Below are 20,537 nucleotides of genomic sequence, written 5' to 3'. Positions count from 1 at the left end.
CACAGCCCTGGTCCCTGACTGTTTGAGCAGATCAGGTATGTTTCCTGATGATGCTGGTCCTCTGACAGTTGAGACACATATCTCAAGCAGTGTTTCTTCAGTCTGCAACTCGTCCTAACAGGTAACTAGGGCAGTTCACAGCTTGAAATGTGATGGTAGACATTTTTAATCACATTCTCAGAGAAAATCTTTAAATAATCTAATAATACCCCTATTAAATTATCTAATACAATCATGAGACCACTTTGCCTGTGGCTCTGCAAGCACTAAATGTCAAAATTGGTAAAGTGATGACTGTTAAAAAAAAACAAAAAAAAAAAAAAAACAGAAAAGTTCAAATAATACAAATCGGTTTCAAGACAGATTATTACTGTGTCCGCCACTTACTTTGGTAGCTGAGTAAAGGCCAGGAATCCGGCTTTTGAAGCCACTAATCGTCTGACTGCCTGGAATTGACTTTCCAGCTCTGCATTAGATGCGGTCTGGTCTCCTTCTTGGGAGAGCAAAGATGTTATGGCATTATTTATTAACTTCTCCTTATTTTCAGAGAACAGGCCCTATACAAGAAGCAAATATATCAATAACAAGAATCAAACAACAAGAACAAGAAACAACAATAATAACAATAACAAGAAACAAATATATCAAATACAAATTATCATTTTTGTGTGACATTATATTACGTGGGAAGAAGAACAAAAAGGAAAATGAAAGTGCAAAGTAAAATGATGCATATGATACAATTATTTATTATAGGCACCTGATATAGGACACTTTAAATAAAGGAGTGTCTCAAAAATACAAATAAATACTATCGGATACTGCTAAATGCTCGGAGAGTACAGCTTGGATTTTGCAGTTCTGTATTTTGTGACTGGCATACAGCGGAAACAAAAATTAGGAGGATTATTATAGACTACGTAACCTTAAACCCTGACCTGACCCATTACCGTCATATAAACAGTATCCTTGTTTAAAAGTATCTCTCTTTCACTACATGGGTGCAATAAATTATGGGTTTATAGGAGAAAATCTAATACAAGAACAGCATACACTTTGTGCTAGATACATACATCAAAAGAAAAAAAATTCTAGTCACTAGTACAAAAACTTGAAGATGAGAATAAGACAGATAGCATTATATTTTAATCTTATATATGCTACTATTTCTCCAAATCCGCAATTTCAGCTAAAGCATTAGTGACTATTGTCCCCCTCCTTTTTTTTTTTTTTTCTTTATTACATTTGCAGATTTTTCTTATTTTTTTCCTGGAACGCTGAACTTCTCTAATTCAGGCTTCATTCAGACATCTGTGATTTTTCAGAGAGAACACATACACATACTTATTCAAGTCTATGGAGCTAATTACATGTCCATGTTTTTTTTGCAGATGGAGTGGTGACTGGTTTTGATCGAAGTTACAGATCAAAATTACCCATACAAGCCTATGGATGTGTGACGGACAGAACAAGGATGGCATGGATAATAATTTTTATTTCTATAGCACCAACATATTCCACAGCTCTTTACATTTCCGAGGGAATGTGTACAAAGACATAACAGAGTAAACACACAATTCAACAGATTCCAAGAGGAGTGAGGGCCGTGCTTGAAAGCTTACAATCTATGAGCATGGATGGTGCGCTGACCATTAATAACATTGCAATGAATAGGAGAAGCCTTGCAATTATTTTTTTTTTTTTTTCGTGAAAAATCACTGATGAAACCCTCAATGATAAAAATGGACACTGACGCTCGAGAAAATCGGATCCAAAATACTGATGCACAACGGTCCATGTTTTTATGCATGTCTGAATGATGCCCTATACAAATATTGCTGCATGTTTTGCAAAGGTCTTTGTTCTACAGTGATACACATTTCATTATGCTAAAAATATCAATAATAAACTTTATAAGAGTTATATTTTATTTAAGGAAAAATAAACTTTTTGTCATGCAAAGAGTGCCACTCTTGTATGTGGGCTGTTTCACGTACTGCAATTTAGACCCATTCACTTGAGGTGCTGTTCCTCCTGGGAAAGCAACCTCTTTCTTTTGATCTTAGATAGCCCCCTTTAAAGGGAACTTGTCACCACAAATAACGCTATTAATCTGCAGATATCAACCTATATATGAATACAAAGAAAATGCTCACAGAAAAATATAAAACCACTTTTATTTAACATTTAAAAATTTAAACGATACAAAAAAAAAAAAAGACAAGTGTGAGGATTGAACAAAGAAGATAAATCAAGTAAAGAAAAAGAGGTGGTGGTAGGTCAGGTAAGATCTAAGGTATAGGTACAATGTATGCAATGCTTGCAGAAAAATGGCTGCCAAGTAACATACACTGCTCAAAAAAATAAAGGGAACACTCAAATAACACATCCTAGATCTGAATGAATCAAAGTATTCAATGAGAATATTTCTTCTGTACAAAGTTGAATGTGCTGACAACAAAATCACACAAAAATCATCAATGGAAATCAAAATTTATTAACCAATGGAGGCCTGGATTTGGAGTCACCCCCAAAATTAAAGTGGAAAAACACACTACAGGCTGATCCAACTTTGATGTAATGTTCTTAAAACAAGTCAAAATGAGGCTCCGTATTGTGTGTGGCTTCTCGTGCCTGTATGACCTCCCTACAACGCCTGGGCATGCTCCTGATGAGGTTGCGGATGGTCTCCTGTGGGATCTCCTCCAAGACGTGGATTAAAGCATCCGCCAACTCCTGGACAGTCTGTGGTGCAACGTGACGTTGGTGGATGGAGCGAGACATGATGTCCCAGATGTGCTCAATCGGATTCAGGTCTGGGGAACGGGCGGGCCAGTCCACCAGCATATGGTCCCACAAGGGGTCTGAGGATCTCATCTTGGTACCTAATGGCAGTCAGGCTATCTCTGGCGAGCACATGGAGGGCTGTGTGGCCCTTCAAAGAAATGAGATGCCAAGCGTCCTGCACGGTGTTGGGCTGTGAGCACAACCCCCATCTGTGGACGTCGGGCCCTCATACCACCCTTATGGAGTCGGTTTCTAACAGTTTGTGCAGACACATGCACATTTGTGGCCTGCTGGAGGTCATTTTGCAGGGCTCTGGCAGTACTCCTCATGTTCCTCTTTGCACAAAGGCAGAGGTAGCGGTCCTCCTGCTGGGTTGTTGCCCTTCTTCGGCCCCTCCACGTCTCCTGGTGTACTGGCCTGTCTCCTGGTAGCGCCTCCAGCCTCTGGACACTACGCTGACAGACACAGCAAACCTTCTTGCCACAGATCGCATTGATGTGCCATCCTAGAGGAGATCCCACAGAAGACCATCTGCAACCTCATCAGGAGCATGCCCAGGCATTGTAGGGAGGTCATACAGGCATGTGGAGGCCACACACAATACTGAGCCTCATTTTGACTTCTTTAAAAGGACATTACATCAAAGTTGGATCAGCATTGAGTGTGTTTTTCCACTTTAATTTTGGGGGTGGCTCCAAATCCAAGCCTCCATTGGTTAATAAATTTGATTTCCATTGATGATTTTTGTGTGATTTTGTTGTCAGCACATTCAACTTTGTACAGAACAAAGTATTCAATGAGAATATTTAATTCATTCAGATCTAGGATGTGTTATTTGAGTGTGCTCTTTATTTTTTTGAGCAGTGTATATGTATCATCTGAAATTGACCACTAGTGATGAGCGAACGTAATCGGATAAGGGGTTAACAGACCATGCTCGGGTGCTAATAGAGTATCTTCAGCATGCTCGAAAAATAGGTTTGAGTCACCGCAACACATGCATGGATTCACCAATAAACAGGCAATCCATGCATGCATGTGTTGCGGCTGTCTAACAGCCATGAGACATGCAGCTGTGGCGACTCAAACCTATTTTTCAAGTACACCGAAGATGCTCTTTTAGCACCCGAGCATGCTCGGATAACACCTTATCCGAGCACGTTTGCTCATCACTATTGACCACTATTAAACCAAGCTAATCCATTAAAGTAGAGCTTAGTGAAATCACTGCTTACCCATGATGTGATCACAAGACCATAAAGACCACCATGACCACCCCCGGATGCGCGTTTCGCACGTTTTCTCAAGGGGAGTGTCAAACCTGCAGATATGCAGTTAATCTGCAGTTTAACAGTGTCATTATGCTGCCTGGCGCCCGCACGCAGCTGAATGCAGTGGAGAGAAAATTAACTTTATTCTCCCCGCCAGCATTCGGTTTCAGTCATGGGGGCGGGGGCTCCGCGGGTACAGTCATCGCTCTGAGTATAGAGCCCCCAGCCCAGACTGACATTGGCTGTGCATTGCGGCTGGCTGTCACTCAGGGCCGGGGATAATTGACGAATCCATTTAACTATAAAGAATATTTAAACATTTGCAAACGTCTGTTTAGAACATAATGCTAAAGTTTCGAATCATTCTCAGAATGGGCACACCCAATAAATACTATCTATAAATAATGCAGCAATAGGATTCATTTATTATGCATTAGAAGATTTCTTCATATCTTGATGGAGGCTTTTACGTCTCTATATCTACAGCACGATTTGCATGCAACATTTATTTTTATAGTACCAGCTGGCTGACATTCATCATACTCTGCATCAGATAACTTTTCTACTTTATACTTGGACTGACAGCACATCTAGTAAGATCACTATTGTTCATGTAGCTAACAGTAATTATATTTGTAATAAAAAGAAAGTCTGAAAATAAAACATCAGTCCAGGGGTGCACATACTTTTTAAGCCTGAAAGCCACATTGTCCGCTCGAACCAACCCCATGAGCAGCAATATTACTAAAGTATTATTACCTTCTGAGACATTTACTGCATATCGAAAGTATGTGCAATAGATGTGCAAAAGGTGCTGGCTCCATTTATAGGGCTCCCACCTATCAGGAAGGTAGAGGTACCCTTCTTAAGAGTTTGTAGCCCAGAATGAAAGACATAATTACCTGTCCTCACAGTGCTATAGACCACTTCTCTTCTCCACAACAAAGAAAATACATTTAACGAGAGACTAAGCAAATTTTTGTGGCAGGGGTGGACATATCATTGGTGCAACCAGGGGCCCAAGAGGTAAAGGGGCCCATTTCAACCTCAAAAACAGGTGCAATTTTGTATTTTTAGGAGCTCATGGGCTGCAAAGGGCCCGTATATTGTTTTGCACAGTGGCCCTTTTCTGTCTGGGTCCGCCAGTGGTTTGAGGACCCTACAAACGGGTATTGCAGGTCACAGGTTGTGTACCCCTGCATTAGGCCAACATCAGCGCTCACCTATCTAAGGTGTATGACTATTTCAACCCATATAATAGGTTATGTTACTAAATAATGCAAATCACCAGGCAGTGCAGTCCACTCCAAAACATTTTATTGACATTAGCATTAAGCACATCTTTTGAAAAAAAAATTAGTGGCAAGTTTTTTTTTCCCCCCTCACACTACCACGCCCGTTGCCAGTGCCACAGTTTGGTTTAACATACAGTACATAATTTGCTTCTAAAAATTCTTTAATACATTTAGCCAACCCCTGGAAAAATACGGAAACAAACGTGCTGGGCAGTGCTCACGTAATGGCCAAAAAGGCACCGATAAATGTCTCTATTTACTGCAATATTTTAGTGTCCTGAAATAGGGCTTCGGCAGCCCCTTCAGGATATGTATCTTTTATTTCTCTACGTGGCCCATTGTGCTGCTGTAAGCTCCGGACAAATTTATTGACTCGTGCAGGCAAGTCAAGCATATGTAAATTGCAAATGAATATTCACTCCTTCCCCCGCCCACCCCGCTGCACTGGCGTCACTGATTCAGTCAGACTGCCGTATGCCCGAAGATCGCATTGCAATCCTCAGTCTGAGGATTGCAATGCGATCCTCGGGCGAGTGACATAGCAGTCTGACTGCATCCAATCAGTGACGCTGGCTGGGTGGGGTGAATATTCATTTGGCATTTACATACGCTTGGCTTTGCCAGTGCACATGTAAAGGCGAAATGAATATTCACCCCTTCCCCCGCCCATAATCCCGGCCGGCGTCACTGATTCAGTCAGACTGCTGAATCAAAAACCACGCGCAGAGACCATGATAAATCAGGACCTTAGTTTCAAAAATTTTGAATTAGTAGAAAAAATAGGGTAGATTGGTATCGAACTGCCCTCCTTGTTTGCAGTGTGTGAAGAATAAAATAGTTGTGATTAAGGTGCAGTAAATCACAGATCAATTAAGTCACACTGACTGCGGGCCGACACCTCCCTATCACTTGAATCTTTGGACTTTTAACATTTTTCTGCACTGCAGTAGCACAACATAATCAGACCTAGACCCTTTTTTACCCCTGTGTGTAGTGAGCTGTGCTCTCCGACCTCCTAGCTCTATGCTGTAAAAGTCTAAAATGGAAGTCCTTTGCTGGCCAACATCTTTTATACTGGATGGGATAGTCCACCTGATTGGCTGCAGGACATTATAGGGACTGGACGTCATTAGCATGCTTTCTTAACATTGTGTGATTTATTTATTTTTTTATCAAATTCTAAACTGCTGAATTTAATGGGGACCTCAGATTTTGAGAAAATTCAACTTTAAGTTGATCTTCCACGGATCAATCCGCTCATCTTTGACACAATTTTACATCATCATAGGAAAAAAACAGAACATTTCTTATTGTTCGTGTACCATAAACATTTTATCAGCTGAATAATCCATTCAAGGGGTTTTCAGTGACTGATAGCCGACCGTTAGAACTAGTCATGGACATTTCCTCATTAGGCATCTGACTATCAACGCCCTGCCGACCAGCTTAAAGGATTTGTCCAGCACCACTCACATTCACATCAGGAGGTGAGCAACTCCAATCAAGTTATGTCAACACATCTGTGCGTGGCTGCATGCACAATCAGACGTACTATGCTTCGGTCCTATTCAGTGCAAGAAACTTATGTCAGGCCTATTACTGCCTATGGATTAATTTTTGAATGGTGACCATATATCACAAAGTGGTGTGAATATAGTCTTCCAATGCCCGACTGAAACATATACTGTATGTGTGTGTGAAAATAGCACCTTGTGCATGATGTTAACCTCTATATTCTTCAAGGAAAATATTAAGACCATAGAATTATTATAGTAGATCTCTTACTCAGCAGGGATGCCTACCCCTGCTGCACGCACTTATCATGGCTTTAAAAAAAACATACAGAAAAGTCTAAACTCTACTTCACATTATAAACATACTAAATAAACTTACATCTTGTGTTACTGCATGCAGAACTCCACTGTAAGAAATGTTGGAATTGAACCTAAAGACTGCATCAGCAAACACTCCATCTGTACAAGAGAGAGAATAAGAAAAGATAAAAACATCTGTACTACCTGGCAAAAGATCGCACTATGCGATCACACCTTAAAGAAAGCCATTGTGGCTGCATTGTCACCAGCAAGTTGCAAAAAGCAGCAGATTTGTCTTGCAACATGAACCTTGACTGTCATTATGGTGCAAAGTGGAATCCATACAGACAGTGATTTTCAAAGTATACCAGTCTCATCAGGTCTAACCGATCTATTTAATATTGGATGCAGCTTGTACTGTAAAATCTGAATCTGCCTTAACAGAGAAATGATTATTATATTAATTATATGAAAAATTATTAGGTCTACTTACTTGGAGGAGTATTAAGAAACCTCAGGTGAAGACTTTCCACCTCTTCATCCACAGGAACACTCATAAGACCCCACCGTTGGCCTCTCTGTGTTGGAGTCATTTTGACACAGACATCCCTATTGCCGGAAGCTCTAACCCCATCTAAAAGGCTCGCCAGCAAGGAATCTCTGCAAAATAAGTTACGCACTGAAATTCTCAACTTTTCAAGTTCTTTAAATTTATTTTATCATATATTAGTATTCTCCTTAAAGACTTCACTGAAAATAGACGAACGCAGAAGTAAATGCAGCGTACCTTTCAGTTGAGGAGTATTTTCGAATTTGACCTTTGATAAACTCAATAGTAAAGAGCTGGGGGTTTTCCGGGTCATACACAAGTGCAAAAATCTATAGGAAAAAAAAAAAGAATTGTATTGTCAGACCATTTAAATAAATTAAATAGGATTTTCTTTACTTTTGATTAGTCCAACCCCTGAGATTCCAACTGATGCCAAGAGCAAGGGGCTTCTCAAATTCGAGATAAATGGAAGAAATGGAAAAAGCCAAGTGACAGTGATCGGCCATTACAACACTCTGAGAGATCAGCTATGCTAACATAGATAATTGTCAAGATTACAGGTGTTGTAGCTAGTACCACTCCCAGCCTCCTACTTGCCGGGGGTTTCTGCGCTCCGGCTTGATAAACTGTTCGGCCAAGAGGTTTTGCACAGGTCAGATGGCCCAACCTGTGAGCTCTCCAGGGCCGCCATATCAGACAGCTTTGCCTCTGCAGCATCGGCAGTGCATAGAGCCCTGAAACTGTCCGGATCAGGAGTCAACTAGAACTCTAGTGATTCAGAAAACTCCAGAATAGCTCTTGTAAACTCTATTGGAAAAAAGAGTGTAAGCAATGCACGTTTGCCCTCCACTGCTAGACTGCAGTGGTGGCCGGTAACCTAGGCAATGAGCAGCAAGCAAAAATTTAAACTCCCTTCATTATGGAGAATTGAAATTATTTATAGTAAGAAGTAAATTAGAAAGAAATAGTAAATTAAAAATATAAAATTTCTGATATTCTATTTGCTATGGGAAATATACATTAAAGGGAATCTGTCACCACATTTGAGCGATCTGACCCATTAATATGGACATAGGTTAGAATCTACTGAAAAACTCCTCCCTGTATTACTCATATCAGATGCCTTGTTGTGGAAAAATCATCTTTTATCGCTTCATGTAAATGACCTCTCTTCCAGACTATCGGGCGTACGCTGCCTGGAAGATAACTCTGCCTCACTTCATTCAGGGGTGGATGCACATCCATATAGGAGTCCTGTTTTACATCATTTATAGGTAAACCTGCCAGCCCATTGTGCATAATGACATTCTAATAGTTCAGGTTATAATTATAGACCCAGGCACAATAGGATATAATTGTGGTGGATGAATACTGGGGGCTTTGCCATTGTGCACGGATTATACATTCTACTCTTTATGAGAAAATATTTTGCACAAGTATGCATTTGTCACTATGTAATGTGTGTCCATGTTCTTATGTGAATGTATACCACCCCTACTACCAACTTTTGGTCTTTCAATGAGTATTTAAATTTTGATTAATACAGATGACAAATCGATCGTTGTGTTTTGCTTTGTGCTTGATATGGGGCGCACACTGCCACGAAGGTAATGCTGCCTTCTCACTTCATTATCCTAGTTTTCTCTCCCACATAGTGAGTGAGTCCATGTGACGTCAGGTGCGCGGCTGGAAATCCCGCGCCTGCGAATACAGACTGACGTCACTTCTCTTTCCTGTACCGCCATTCTCTGGGCATTGGCTTCACTTTTGTTCTGCGCAGGCGACGGAGAGTCATTGTAACTTCCGTTCCCACTGTGTAACTTCAGTTCTGGCGCGCAGAAAAGGTAAACTCTTGACTTCCTTCCTCCCACCCTGCATCTCATTTGCACCTTTTCTGCGTGTCAGAGAACACTGGGAACGGAAGTTACGGTAACTCTCCGCCTGCGCAGAACAAAAAAAAGTGAAGACAATGGCCATAGAAGGGCGGAAAACTGAAGAGGAGTGCGTGTAGGATATCCGGCCGCGCACCTTACGACACAGTGACGATGTGGGAGGAGAAACATTGGATAAAGAAGTACAGAAGCAGTGTTATCTTCGGGGCAGCAAACCCCCCACAACCTGGAAGAGCTCATCTACATAAAGCAAAAAAACATGATTTTTCCACCTCAAGACATCTGATATGAGGCATACAGGGATGACTTTTTTTCAGCAGGTTATAACCTGTATGCCCATATTATTAGGTCAGATCGCTCAAATGGGTGACAGATTCCCTCCAAGTTGGCAGCCAAGTGGACAGCACACAAACATTTGCTTCAGATTTAGTACATGGGATTGTAGGGTGCCCAGTGTTTAACCACAGAAGAGCTAAGAAGACTGAATCCTAGCATTGCTCAGCTCAATTATGTCTGCTGTAGAAAGAGTATATTTTATTTATTTACAGTATTTCCCCAAACTAGGAGATAAAGGGGTATTCCCATCTCCAAGATCCTATCCCAATATGTAGTAGGTGCAATAATAATATTAGCAAATACCTCCAATTAGAAACATAGTATAGTATTTTTGATTCGCTGTGTCTCTTACCTCATGTGCAGGCAATACAGGACCTTAGGTATCCACGGTTACGACCACTAGCAGCTAGCTGTCACTTTATTAGTGGACGTAACCATGGATACCCAAGGTCTTGCAATACCTGCACATGAGGAAATAGACATAGTGAATCAAAAATACTATACTACATTTCTAATTGCAGGTATTTGCTAATATTATTATTACACCTACTACATATTGGGATAGGATCTTGGAGATGGGAATACTCCTTTAAGGTTCATGGCCGATGACTAAAACTGCATTTTCAGCTTTAAGGAAAATAACCAATTCTTGTATATATATTCTAGATTGTGAGCCCAATGTGGACATTGCCGATAAGGTCTGTAAAGCGCTGTGGAATTAATGGTGCAATATAAAATAAATATAGAATGGGTTAGAATCACAAAGAACAATGGGGGCTCACCTCTCCGAGTGGTTTCAGTGTTACAATGTTGTAGGTTGCTGGGTCCCGTTCCACTAAACAAGTTTCAGTAAGTGCTAATAATCTCTTCACAGGCTCCTAAAAAATACGGCATAATTAAATTATTGCTTTTCTACAACTTCCTCCTAATAGAATTCTAGACGACAAGATGTTTCTGGAATATAAGAACTCAATTATTACCTTGACAGCCCTGGTAAGCCAACAAAATACACAGCAAAGTATTTTTCAAAGCATCATGTTCAAAATGTTCAAGAGACAGAGCATCTAAAAGAGACCGCTAAATCCAGAAACTAATAATGACACAGATGAGTTGAATCAACGTCACATACAAAACATACAAAGAGAAGTGGATAAACTAATAACTAAAACCACTAAAAAGATCTAAAGCTTACACGCTGTACAGTGTATAGGGAGTCAGAAAAAAGCGTGATTAGTAAGACAGGATTTAAAGGGTTATTCCACTACTTTTGTGCTAATAACCTTTTCTTACAGAAGGTCATTAGATTGGTGGGGATTCAGGGTGTTGGACCCCCACCCATCTGCTGTTCTCTGCGCCAGCGACGGACAGATATTAGCATTTGGGGAGATAAACAGCACAGATAAATCCACTGCGTAGAGATTGAATGAATAGGATTGGATCTGCAGTACGCGACAGTGGCCACTACATACAGTTGTGCTCAAAAGTTTACATACCCCGGCAGAATTTTTCCTTTCTTGGCCTTGTTTCAGAGAATATGAATAATGATAAAAAAAAAATTTCTCCACTCATGGTTATTGGTTGGCTGAAGCCATTTATTGTCAAACTACTGTGTTTTCTCTTTTTCAATCTTAATGACATACTATTAGGGCATATATCATAAAGATATTGACTTGCAAGATCAGGAATCCTCTCTGTTAGGCAAAGACAAGCAGCTGCTAAAAAACTTTTTGATAATACTATTTATAATACAAAGCAAAATGTTGAACAAATGAAGTAATAGAGTCCACTGATTGACTGTTGTGGTCTTTATGAACTTAGAAGTTTAGTTAAAGAATGCCTAAACTTTCCTTTAATTTTAAACCTGGAAGTATATGGATCTACCAGCTTTGAGTAGGGGGAGCAGAGTCCAGTACATGTACTCAACCTCCTTTATAGCAGAAATAGTGAGACAAGAGAATAAGCAGAGTATGCACAGCGCTGTAGGATTATAGTGAGTGCTGTACAGACTCGGCTCCTGCTCTGTCACTGTGACTGTAGGATTATAGTGAGTGCTGTACAGACTCGGCTCCTGCTCTGTCACTGTGACTGTAGGATTATAGTGAGTGCTGTACAGACTCGGCTCCTGCTCTGTCACTGTGACTGTAGGATTATAGTGAGTGCTGTACAGACTCGGCTCCTGCTCTGTCACTGTGACTGTAGGATTATAGTGAGTGCTGTACAGACTCGGCTCCTGCTCTGTCACTGTGACTGTAGGAGAATAGTGAGAGTGCTGGACAGACTCCGCTCCTGCTCTCCTCTCACTGTGACTGTAGGAGAATAGTGAGAGTGCTGGACAGACTCCGCTCCTGCTCTCCTCTCACTGTGACTGTAGGAGAATAGTGAGAGTGCTGGACAGACTCCGCTCCTGCTCTCCTCTCACTGTGACTGTAGGAGAATAGTGAGAGTGCTGGACAGACTCCGCTCCTGCTCTCCTCTCACTGTGACTGTAGGAGAATAGTGAGAGTGCTGGACAGACTCCGCTCCTGCTCTCCTCTCACTGTGACTGTAGGAGAATAGTGAGAGTGCTGGACAGACTCCGCTCCTGCTCTCCTCTCACTGTGACTGTAGGATAATAGTGAGTGCTGGACAGACTCCGCTCCTGCTCTCCTCTCACTGTGACTGTAGGATAATAGTGAGTGCTGGACAGACTCCGCTCCTGCTCTCCTCTCACTGTGACTGTAGGATTATAGTGAGAGTGCTGGACAGACTCCGCTCCTGCTCTCCTCTCACTGTGACTGTAGGATTATAGTGAGAGTGCTGGACAGACTCCGCTCCTGCTCTCCTCTCACTGTGACTGTAGGATAATAGTGAGAGTGCTGGACAGACTCCGCTCCTGCTCTCCTCTCCTCTCACTGTGACTGTAGGATTATAGTGAGAGTACTGGACAGACTCCGCTCCTGCTCTCCTCTCACTGTGACTGTAGGATAATAGTGAGTGCTGGACAGACTCCGCTCCTGCTCTCCTCTCACTGTGACTGTAGGATAATAGTGAGAGTGCTGGACAGACTCCGCTCCTGCTCTCCTCTCCTCTCACTGTGACTGTAGGATTATAGTGAGAGTGCTGGACAGACTCCGCTCCTGCTCTCCTCTCACTGTGACTGTAGGATTATAGTGAGTGCTGTACAGACTCCGCTCCTGCTCTCCTGTCATTGTGGTTGCTATATAAAAAGCACTTGCCCATAAGCGAAGGTCCCCAAGGCCTGCTTTTACGACTGCTGCTCCTGCATATAGGTCTTTAGCACTTTTGCAATTGCAGTGAGAGTGTTGTGTAGATTCAGGTTACTGCATTCTTCTCACTGTAGCTGCTATATAGGAGGCACAATATGCACACTGAAGACACTGCCACCTCCCCCCCCCCCCCGCCACAAGAAGTTAATAAATCCATACACAGATCTAAGCTACAGTTCAGTATCTTTTTTTCTGCAGGAAGACAGCAAAATAGAGTAATTAAGTCTATTACAATATTAATGCAAAAGATATAGACAGCATTACAAAAAATAGCTTTTCTTTAAAGGGAACCCATATATCTTATTATGGCATTTGATCATATAGACTGTGTTTTGAGTAGAGCCTCCCAAAAGAGCCAGAACATAGCATAGAAGGACTGTACATGTCCACATACTACACAGCCGCCCGTTCATGTGCAGCAAATACTCTTGTGTAAGGTTTGTCATCCCGCATATTACCATGTCAGATGATTAGCAGACAGGCCTATGGCAATGAGATGGAGACCCGAGAGGCTAAATTCTGAAAGGGTTTGTCCAGTTGTAATAGGCACATAATCTTACCGTATGCCTTGGAGTGATCTTCTGAACAATAAATTCTGCTAATGAAGTGATAGATTCATCATTGCTATATTTGCCCAAACGAAGGTTCACAAAGTGCTCAAATTCTATAGGTTCTTTTCTTGTCCTTAAGGAAATGCCTATGAAGTTGCCAGCATGCTCTACGGCACTCTTAATTATTTCATCTCTTTGCTCTGTAGCAAATAAATGCTGAAAGGCAAAAACAAGAAATATCAGGGTGGTGTCATTGACATTTCCATTGCAAAAATTCAAAGTGCCTGTAATATATTACTCCGATGCCTACATTTTCACTAATGAACTGAAACAAATTTTTAGACAGGACTTTATATAAAGCTAGGTTTACCTGTATATTGTGTATAACAAAGTGACAAATGCAGCAAAAAACAAACAAAAACATGCAAAATGTAAAGCACCCTATGGATTTAAAATCGGAACGGACAGTGTAAGGGTGTGTAACAATCATGATGAGGAGTTGTTCAGGCGCGTGCGTGTGTAAAAGAGCAAGAATTGTGATATTGATGTCCTTCAGCCACAAAAAGGGTTTTAATTTAATATTTTGGGAATAAGTCTTTATCATCAGTATTGGAAAGGGGTCACCTTGTTAATTTAAGGGTTATACCTTTCAATTCTTACGTTTGACAGATACAGAACCTGGTACAGATGGTGGTACTGACCACATTCCTAACTAATTACATCACTTGGAGCCCTAGGTCTGTATGGAGTTTTGCGTCCATAGCTTCGTCTCCTCCCCCATTTCCTGAACTTGCCCCCCACACTGAAAAACAAGTATGAATCCCCTTGCTCAGACAAAACGGACTGTGGGTGTTATATGACATAGCCCATTATATTTTATGGAGAGGGGAGGGAGAAGTGAGGAGCAGGGAGAGGAAGCAGGCAAAGGGAGAAATAGAAACAGCACAGGGAGCTTTCTAACAAGTCTTTTGTCTCATCCCAGAGTGCTCAGGACTGCTGTGTAATTTCCTCCATGCTGTTGCAGCTTGCCTCTTTATGCTAAAACAAACGAATAAAGAACAGAAATGCATCCCTGTGTACTGTGCTGTGTACAGGAGGAATCGAAGCAGCTAGTCTCTCCCCCAGCTCACAGTGAACTGCAAATTAGAGAGACCGCATGCAAAGAAGAAACTGGTGAAAAATCAGGATACAACGGCCAGATACACTGTTATTCCTCAAGTATACACAGAGGACAGCTTATTCTGAAAAGTTACTTGAAAGTATGGTTACCCTTTAAAGCCTCTATGGACATTAATGTTATCCCAACATGCCAAGTTAGGTTGACTATTTAATGTGCAGAGGGGCTGTCAAGCTCTCCCCTAACAGCCTAAAATGGCCATGAAACTACCAGCAACACTTACCAATCGACTAAAACCTCCGTACAAGATGCAGAAGCCTCCTTGGTAATCGGACAGTTCTGCAAAACCTTCAATATTCCGATAGTCATAAGAGCAGAGGACACGATTGTTTGTTGGATCGATCTGGTCTATTCCCCCCGGAGTCACTTCCAGAGTGACTAATTTTCTACCATCACTCCAGTGATGCTTGTAGCAGTTATACCTCTAAAACAAAAGCAAAGCAAACTCATGACAGTAAATATACGATAGGAGAAGAAATTCACTGTTCACTCGAGTATAGTGTGTATATTATATAATATATATATATATATATATATATATATACACACACACACACACACACACACACACACACACACACACACATACACATTATATATAAGATAAGAAATAAATGTTTAGTCTATGTGTGTGTGTAATATTATACATACACATATACATACATACATACATACACATATATATATATATATACACACACACAATCTCAAAAAAATAAAAATAAAGGGAACACTCAAATAACACATCCTAGATCTGAAAGAATGAAATATTCTCATTGAATACTTTGTTCTGTACAAAGTTGAATGTTCTGACAGCAAAATCACACAAAAATCATCAATGGAAATCAAATTTATTAACCAATGGAGGCCTGGATTTGGAATCACCCCCAAAATTAAAGTGGAAAAACACACTACAGGCTGATCCAACTTTGATGTAATGTTCTTAAAACAAGTCAAAATGAGGCTCAGTATTGTGTGTGGCCTCCACGTGCCTGTATGACCTCCCTACAACGCCTGGGCATGCTCCTGATGAGGTTGCGGATGGTCTCCTGTGGGATCTCCTACCAGACCTGGACTAAAGCATCCGCCAACTCCTGGACAGTCTGTGGTGCAATGTGACGTTGGTGGATGGAGCAAGACATGATGTCCCAGATGTGCTCAATCGGATTCAGGTCTGGGGAATGGGCGGGCCAGTCCATAGCTTCAATGTCTTCATCTTGCAGGAACTGCTGACACACTCCAGCCACATGTGGTCTGGCATTGTCCTGCATTAGGAGGAACCCAGGGCCAAGCGCACCAGCATATGGTCTCACAAGTGGTCTGAGGATCTCATCTCGGTACCTAATGGCAGTCAGGCTACCTCTGGCGAGCACATGGAGGGCTGTGCTACCCCACACCATTACTGACCCACTGCCAAACCAGTCATGCTGAAGGATGTTGCAGGCAGCAGATCGCTCTCCACGGCGTCTCCAGACTCTGTCATGTCTGTCACATGTGCTCAGTGTGAATCTGCTTTCATCTGTGAAGAGCACAGGGCGCCAGTGGCGACTTTGCCAATCCTGGTGTTCTGTGGCAAATGCCAAGCGTCCTGCACGGTGTTGGGCTGTGAGCACAACCCCCATCTGTGGACGTCGGGCCCTCATACCACCCTCATGGAGTCGGTTTCTAACCGTTTGTGCAGACACATGCACATTTGTGGCCTGCTGGAGGTCATTTTGCAGGGCTCTGGCAATGCTCCTCCTGATACTGCTTGCACAAAGGAGGAGGTAACGGTCCCGGTGCTGGGTTGTTGCCCTCCTATGGCTCCCTCCACATCTCCTGGTATCTGCTCCATGCTCTGGACACTGTGCTGACAGACACAGCTACCCTTCTTGCCACAGCTCGCACTGATGTGCCATCCTGGAAGAACTGCACTACCTGAGCAACTTCTGTGGGTTGTACTGTAAACACCGCCTCATGCTACTGTACCTCTAAGGGTGAGAGCAATGGCAAAATGAAAAAAAGTGACCAAAAAAACAGCCAAAAAGGATGAGAACAGAGAAATGGTCTGTGGTCACCACCTGCAGAATCACTCCTTTAAAGGGGGTATCTTGCTAATGCAAATTGCCTATCATTTCTACCAGTTGTCTGTTCCACTTGCACAACAACAGGAGAAATTGATTCACAATCAATGTTGCTTCATAACTGGACAGGTAGATTTCACAGAAGTGTTATTGACTTGCAGTTACATTGTGTTGTTTAAGTGTTCCCTTTATTTTTTTGAGATATATATATATATATATATATATATATATATATATATATATATATACATATATATATATACACACACATATATATATATATACACACATATATATATATATATTATATATATATACATACACACACACACACACATGTATACATACTAAACATTTATTTCTTATCTATATAAATATGGATCCCCCTCAATCTGGTAATTCCATACTTAATACATATTGGACCGATAAGAGCAATCGGATTATTTTAGGGATTTTTAGCAAAATTCCAGTTGTAACTTTTGATACAATTCCTAAGGAAGTACAGAATATCCATCCACACTGGTGGCTATAGAATCTCTCTGTCTCACAAATAGTCTCTGAGAATGGCACGACTTTTCACACTGGATATATAGGAAAATAAGCATGAAAACCATACAATGCTACAATCCCAACATTAAAGTTACAGTTACATGGAAACAATGCTAAGTACAACAGCTAGCATAGTAAAACTACCTTTTTCAAGCAATCGGTGGGTGTCCCTGTTTTTGGACATTGGCATTTATCAGCTATCTAGTACATACGTAAAAAAACGCTTCTGCCTGGACCACTCTTTTACTGCAACTTAATCATATACATGTATTACCTCTGAATTCAGGAGGATGTGACAAAACGCATCCCACTAGAGTTTCTATATTTAATTAACCCCTGCAGTTACTATTTTCATTGGCTCTAACAGTTTTATATTATGTATTATGTTGCACCTTGGTATTCCACAAAACAATTACCTTCCATAACATTTCCAATTAGTTAACAATTACTAGTGTAATAGGTCGCCTATGACATATATAACTATTAGCTATTGTATTTGTGGTTATTTATGGTATACTTGCCCTTCCAGTAATCTTCCCTTCAGCAAAGTCTGTTCTGAATCGCTATTGTAAAAAAAGCAAAAGGAAAAAAAAACTTGAAAACAAATATGCAGAATTTACAAAACAGCACAAAACCAAAGTAAACCTCAAAGAACACACAAGCCATAAAATACTGAAATCACAAACAAAGGAAATAATTGCTCTCCAGAATAAGAAAGGCCCATTCAGTAATATCTCACCAGGGCTTCGGTTAGAAGTTCTGTTCTGTGCTCTGTAGAAAACTTTAATGTTTCAGATTTCTTCCCACTGCCCTTACGAAATGTGAGGGCAAATTCTGATCCTTGCCCTTTACCCACAGGACTGATGCCACAAATGTCTCCATAAGGCCACTAAGACAGAAAAGCTATAATCAGCACTGCATTTCATTTTAATATATTTATTTTGCTTGAACAACTAAAAAAATAAAGTTTTGCACTGCCACAGAAAAAATAATATTTTAAGATGCATACCAAAAGCAACATGAATTATATTTTTTATATTTTATTAGGAAATAAAAGTATAATTAATTACTTAGGAGAGGTTTACACTTGTGTTTTCTGTATGAGGAACAGAACAATGGAACTCATGGCATTGACGGATCTGTCACATAATGGACCTCATAGAAAGAATATTCCAGCTCATTTCCGCATAGGGAGGAAGGTGGGGCCGATGACATCACATCTTTGGATCCATGCCGTGTCGCATGCACGATCACCTGTCCTATTCATTACCTGCCATAACAACAGCTGCCGGGTTGCTTGTATGATCGGCAGGTATAGTTCACCAATGATTGTGTATTATTAAAATTATTCATTTCTCTGGTGGACAATGGTTTTACAAAAAAAAAAATGACTATAAAAAGGTCAGCAGGCTTAAAGAGAACCTGTCAGCTGACACATGCTGCCCATGGTTTGGGCATCATGTATCCGCTTCTGGCTGTTCGGTCACAGCTATGCATGTTTTATACTAATATGTTGCAGCGTTTCAGAAAAAAACATTTTTAATCACCGCCGGGGACCGAGCTGCACTATTGACTAGTCGTACAGTGACTGACAAGCCTCTGCCTGTGTGTGCATATAGCCAGATACATGTTAGTCAGTGTCAGCAGGCGGGGAGAAGTCGCCGGGGACAAGCCTGTACGACTAGTTAATAGCACGGTCCCTGGAGGTGAACAAAAGCACGTTCTTCTCTGAAATGCAGCAGCGTTTCAGAGTCAAACATGCATAGCTGCGTTCACACAGCCAGGAGCTGATACATGATGGCCACGGTTTGGGCAGTATGTATCAGCGGACAGGATACTTTTAAAAAGAATCTTCACCTTTTATCATTATGACATTAAGTTTAACGGTTGTTGCTGATTCATTTCTTACTATATCATTTTTCTTACACAAAGTCCCAAATCCTCCACATAGAAATAGACTTATAAAGATGTATTCTCATGTTACGAAATTGGTAAAGTTAGTAGCATAACGTGAGAAAAAAGAAAGAAAAAGCAAGTTAATTGCAAATTATCTGCTGTCATTCTGCTATGTGAGCTTCTATCTTCTATAATGTACAGCTTGTTACCATGGAGATCGACTACCAGAGCCTGGCAGACTATGCGCAGCAATCACACTACAGGCTAAGGAGTTAACACCTAAAATATTAGCTACCTCTCTCCAGCCCTTTGATTTGTATACATCAGTTAGTTGCTCACCTCCCTCCCCTTCTCGGTCAGCTCCTGACCGGTTATCAGTCCTGCAAAATCACAGACCTTGGGCCCCAATATCTCCACCAGAACACTACATTTCCAGAGCAGTTCTAGTCATCGCTCACTAGAGCTGTGCACTTGTTCAAAGGCCCTGTTCTCTCTACATGCAAATATAGTGATAACAGAGTAGGATTCAGTACAAGCACCAACAGACCATTAATGTGTCAGAGCAGCACAAGATCAGCAGTGAGACAAAACTACTGAACCACACCTGTCACTCAAGAAGTACTGCCCACTCCCCCAGCAACAGGGAAGTGAAGAGACTGGAGAGCTGTGTGCAGCGCAAGACACAACTTGAGAATAACCCTGTAAAGAAATAATTTTAATGGATGTCTTTACCTGGCACTAGAGGGAGCTGATGGTCAAAAAAAAAGAACTGAGACAGAGTAACATTTTTTATTTATAGAGGACCATATGGACATTCTGGACAGGAAAAAAGACAATTACTTCAAAAAAAATAAACACAAAATTCATGTTTAAATACCTGATTTGTAACTTCAAGGGTGGTTGGGTTGTATGTTGTTATGGCGTGGGTTCCCACTGAAAATACTCTTTTATATCTATTTAAAAAAATACAAAAAATGCCATTACAGAGATACACAGATCTAACAAGTAAAAATACCAAGGAGAAGAACAATAACTTTCCCAAAACGACAATATGCAACACAAGGAAGGAATTTATTAAACTATTTATGCC

The 20,537-nt window shown here is 41.1% G+C and overlaps 1 protein-coding gene across 4 annotated transcripts in view; it reads right to left on the bottom strand.

The window, feature by feature from the left end:
• DNAJC13 (DnaJ heat shock protein family (Hsp40) member C13) overlaps window positions 1-20,537 on the bottom strand; it is a 172,081-nt gene that overhangs the window by 97,314 nt on the left and 54,230 nt on the right. For all 4 annotated transcript variants that reach the window (XR_012320069.1, XM_073678100.1, XM_073678097.1 and 1 more), the window contains exons 3-12: window positions 20,325-20,400; window positions 18,291-18,440; window positions 18,073-18,114; window positions 15,163-15,363; window positions 13,772-13,978; window positions 10,728-10,823; window positions 7,955-8,046; window positions 7,661-7,827; window positions 7,247-7,326; window positions 388-557 (exon numbers count right to left, since the gene is read on the bottom strand). Coding sequence is in view for 3 of the 4 variants with exons in the window: in XM_073678100.1 (XP_073534201.1) it covers window positions 388-557; window positions 7,247-7,326; window positions 7,661-7,827; window positions 7,955-8,046; window positions 10,728-10,823; window positions 13,772-13,978; window positions 15,163-15,363; window positions 18,073-18,114; window positions 18,291-18,440; window positions 20,325-20,400 (1,281 nt within the window). In the remaining variant the exon portion in view is untranslated. The remainder of the gene's footprint in view (window positions 1-387; window positions 558-7,246; window positions 7,327-7,660; window positions 7,828-7,954; window positions 8,047-10,727; window positions 10,824-13,771; window positions 13,979-15,162; window positions 15,364-18,072; window positions 18,115-18,290; window positions 18,441-20,324; window positions 20,401-20,537) is intronic.

This window comes from Phyllobates terribilis, unplaced genomic scaffold (genome assembly GCF_046119375.1).
Source record: "Phyllobates terribilis strain yellow unplaced genomic scaffold, ASM4611937v1 Scaffold_4__5_contigs__length_816908805, whole genome shotgun sequence".
Lineage (NCBI taxonomy): Eukaryota > Metazoa > Chordata > Amphibia > Anura > Dendrobatidae > Phyllobates > Phyllobates terribilis.
This window is presented reverse-complemented; position numbering and strand designations above follow the sequence as displayed.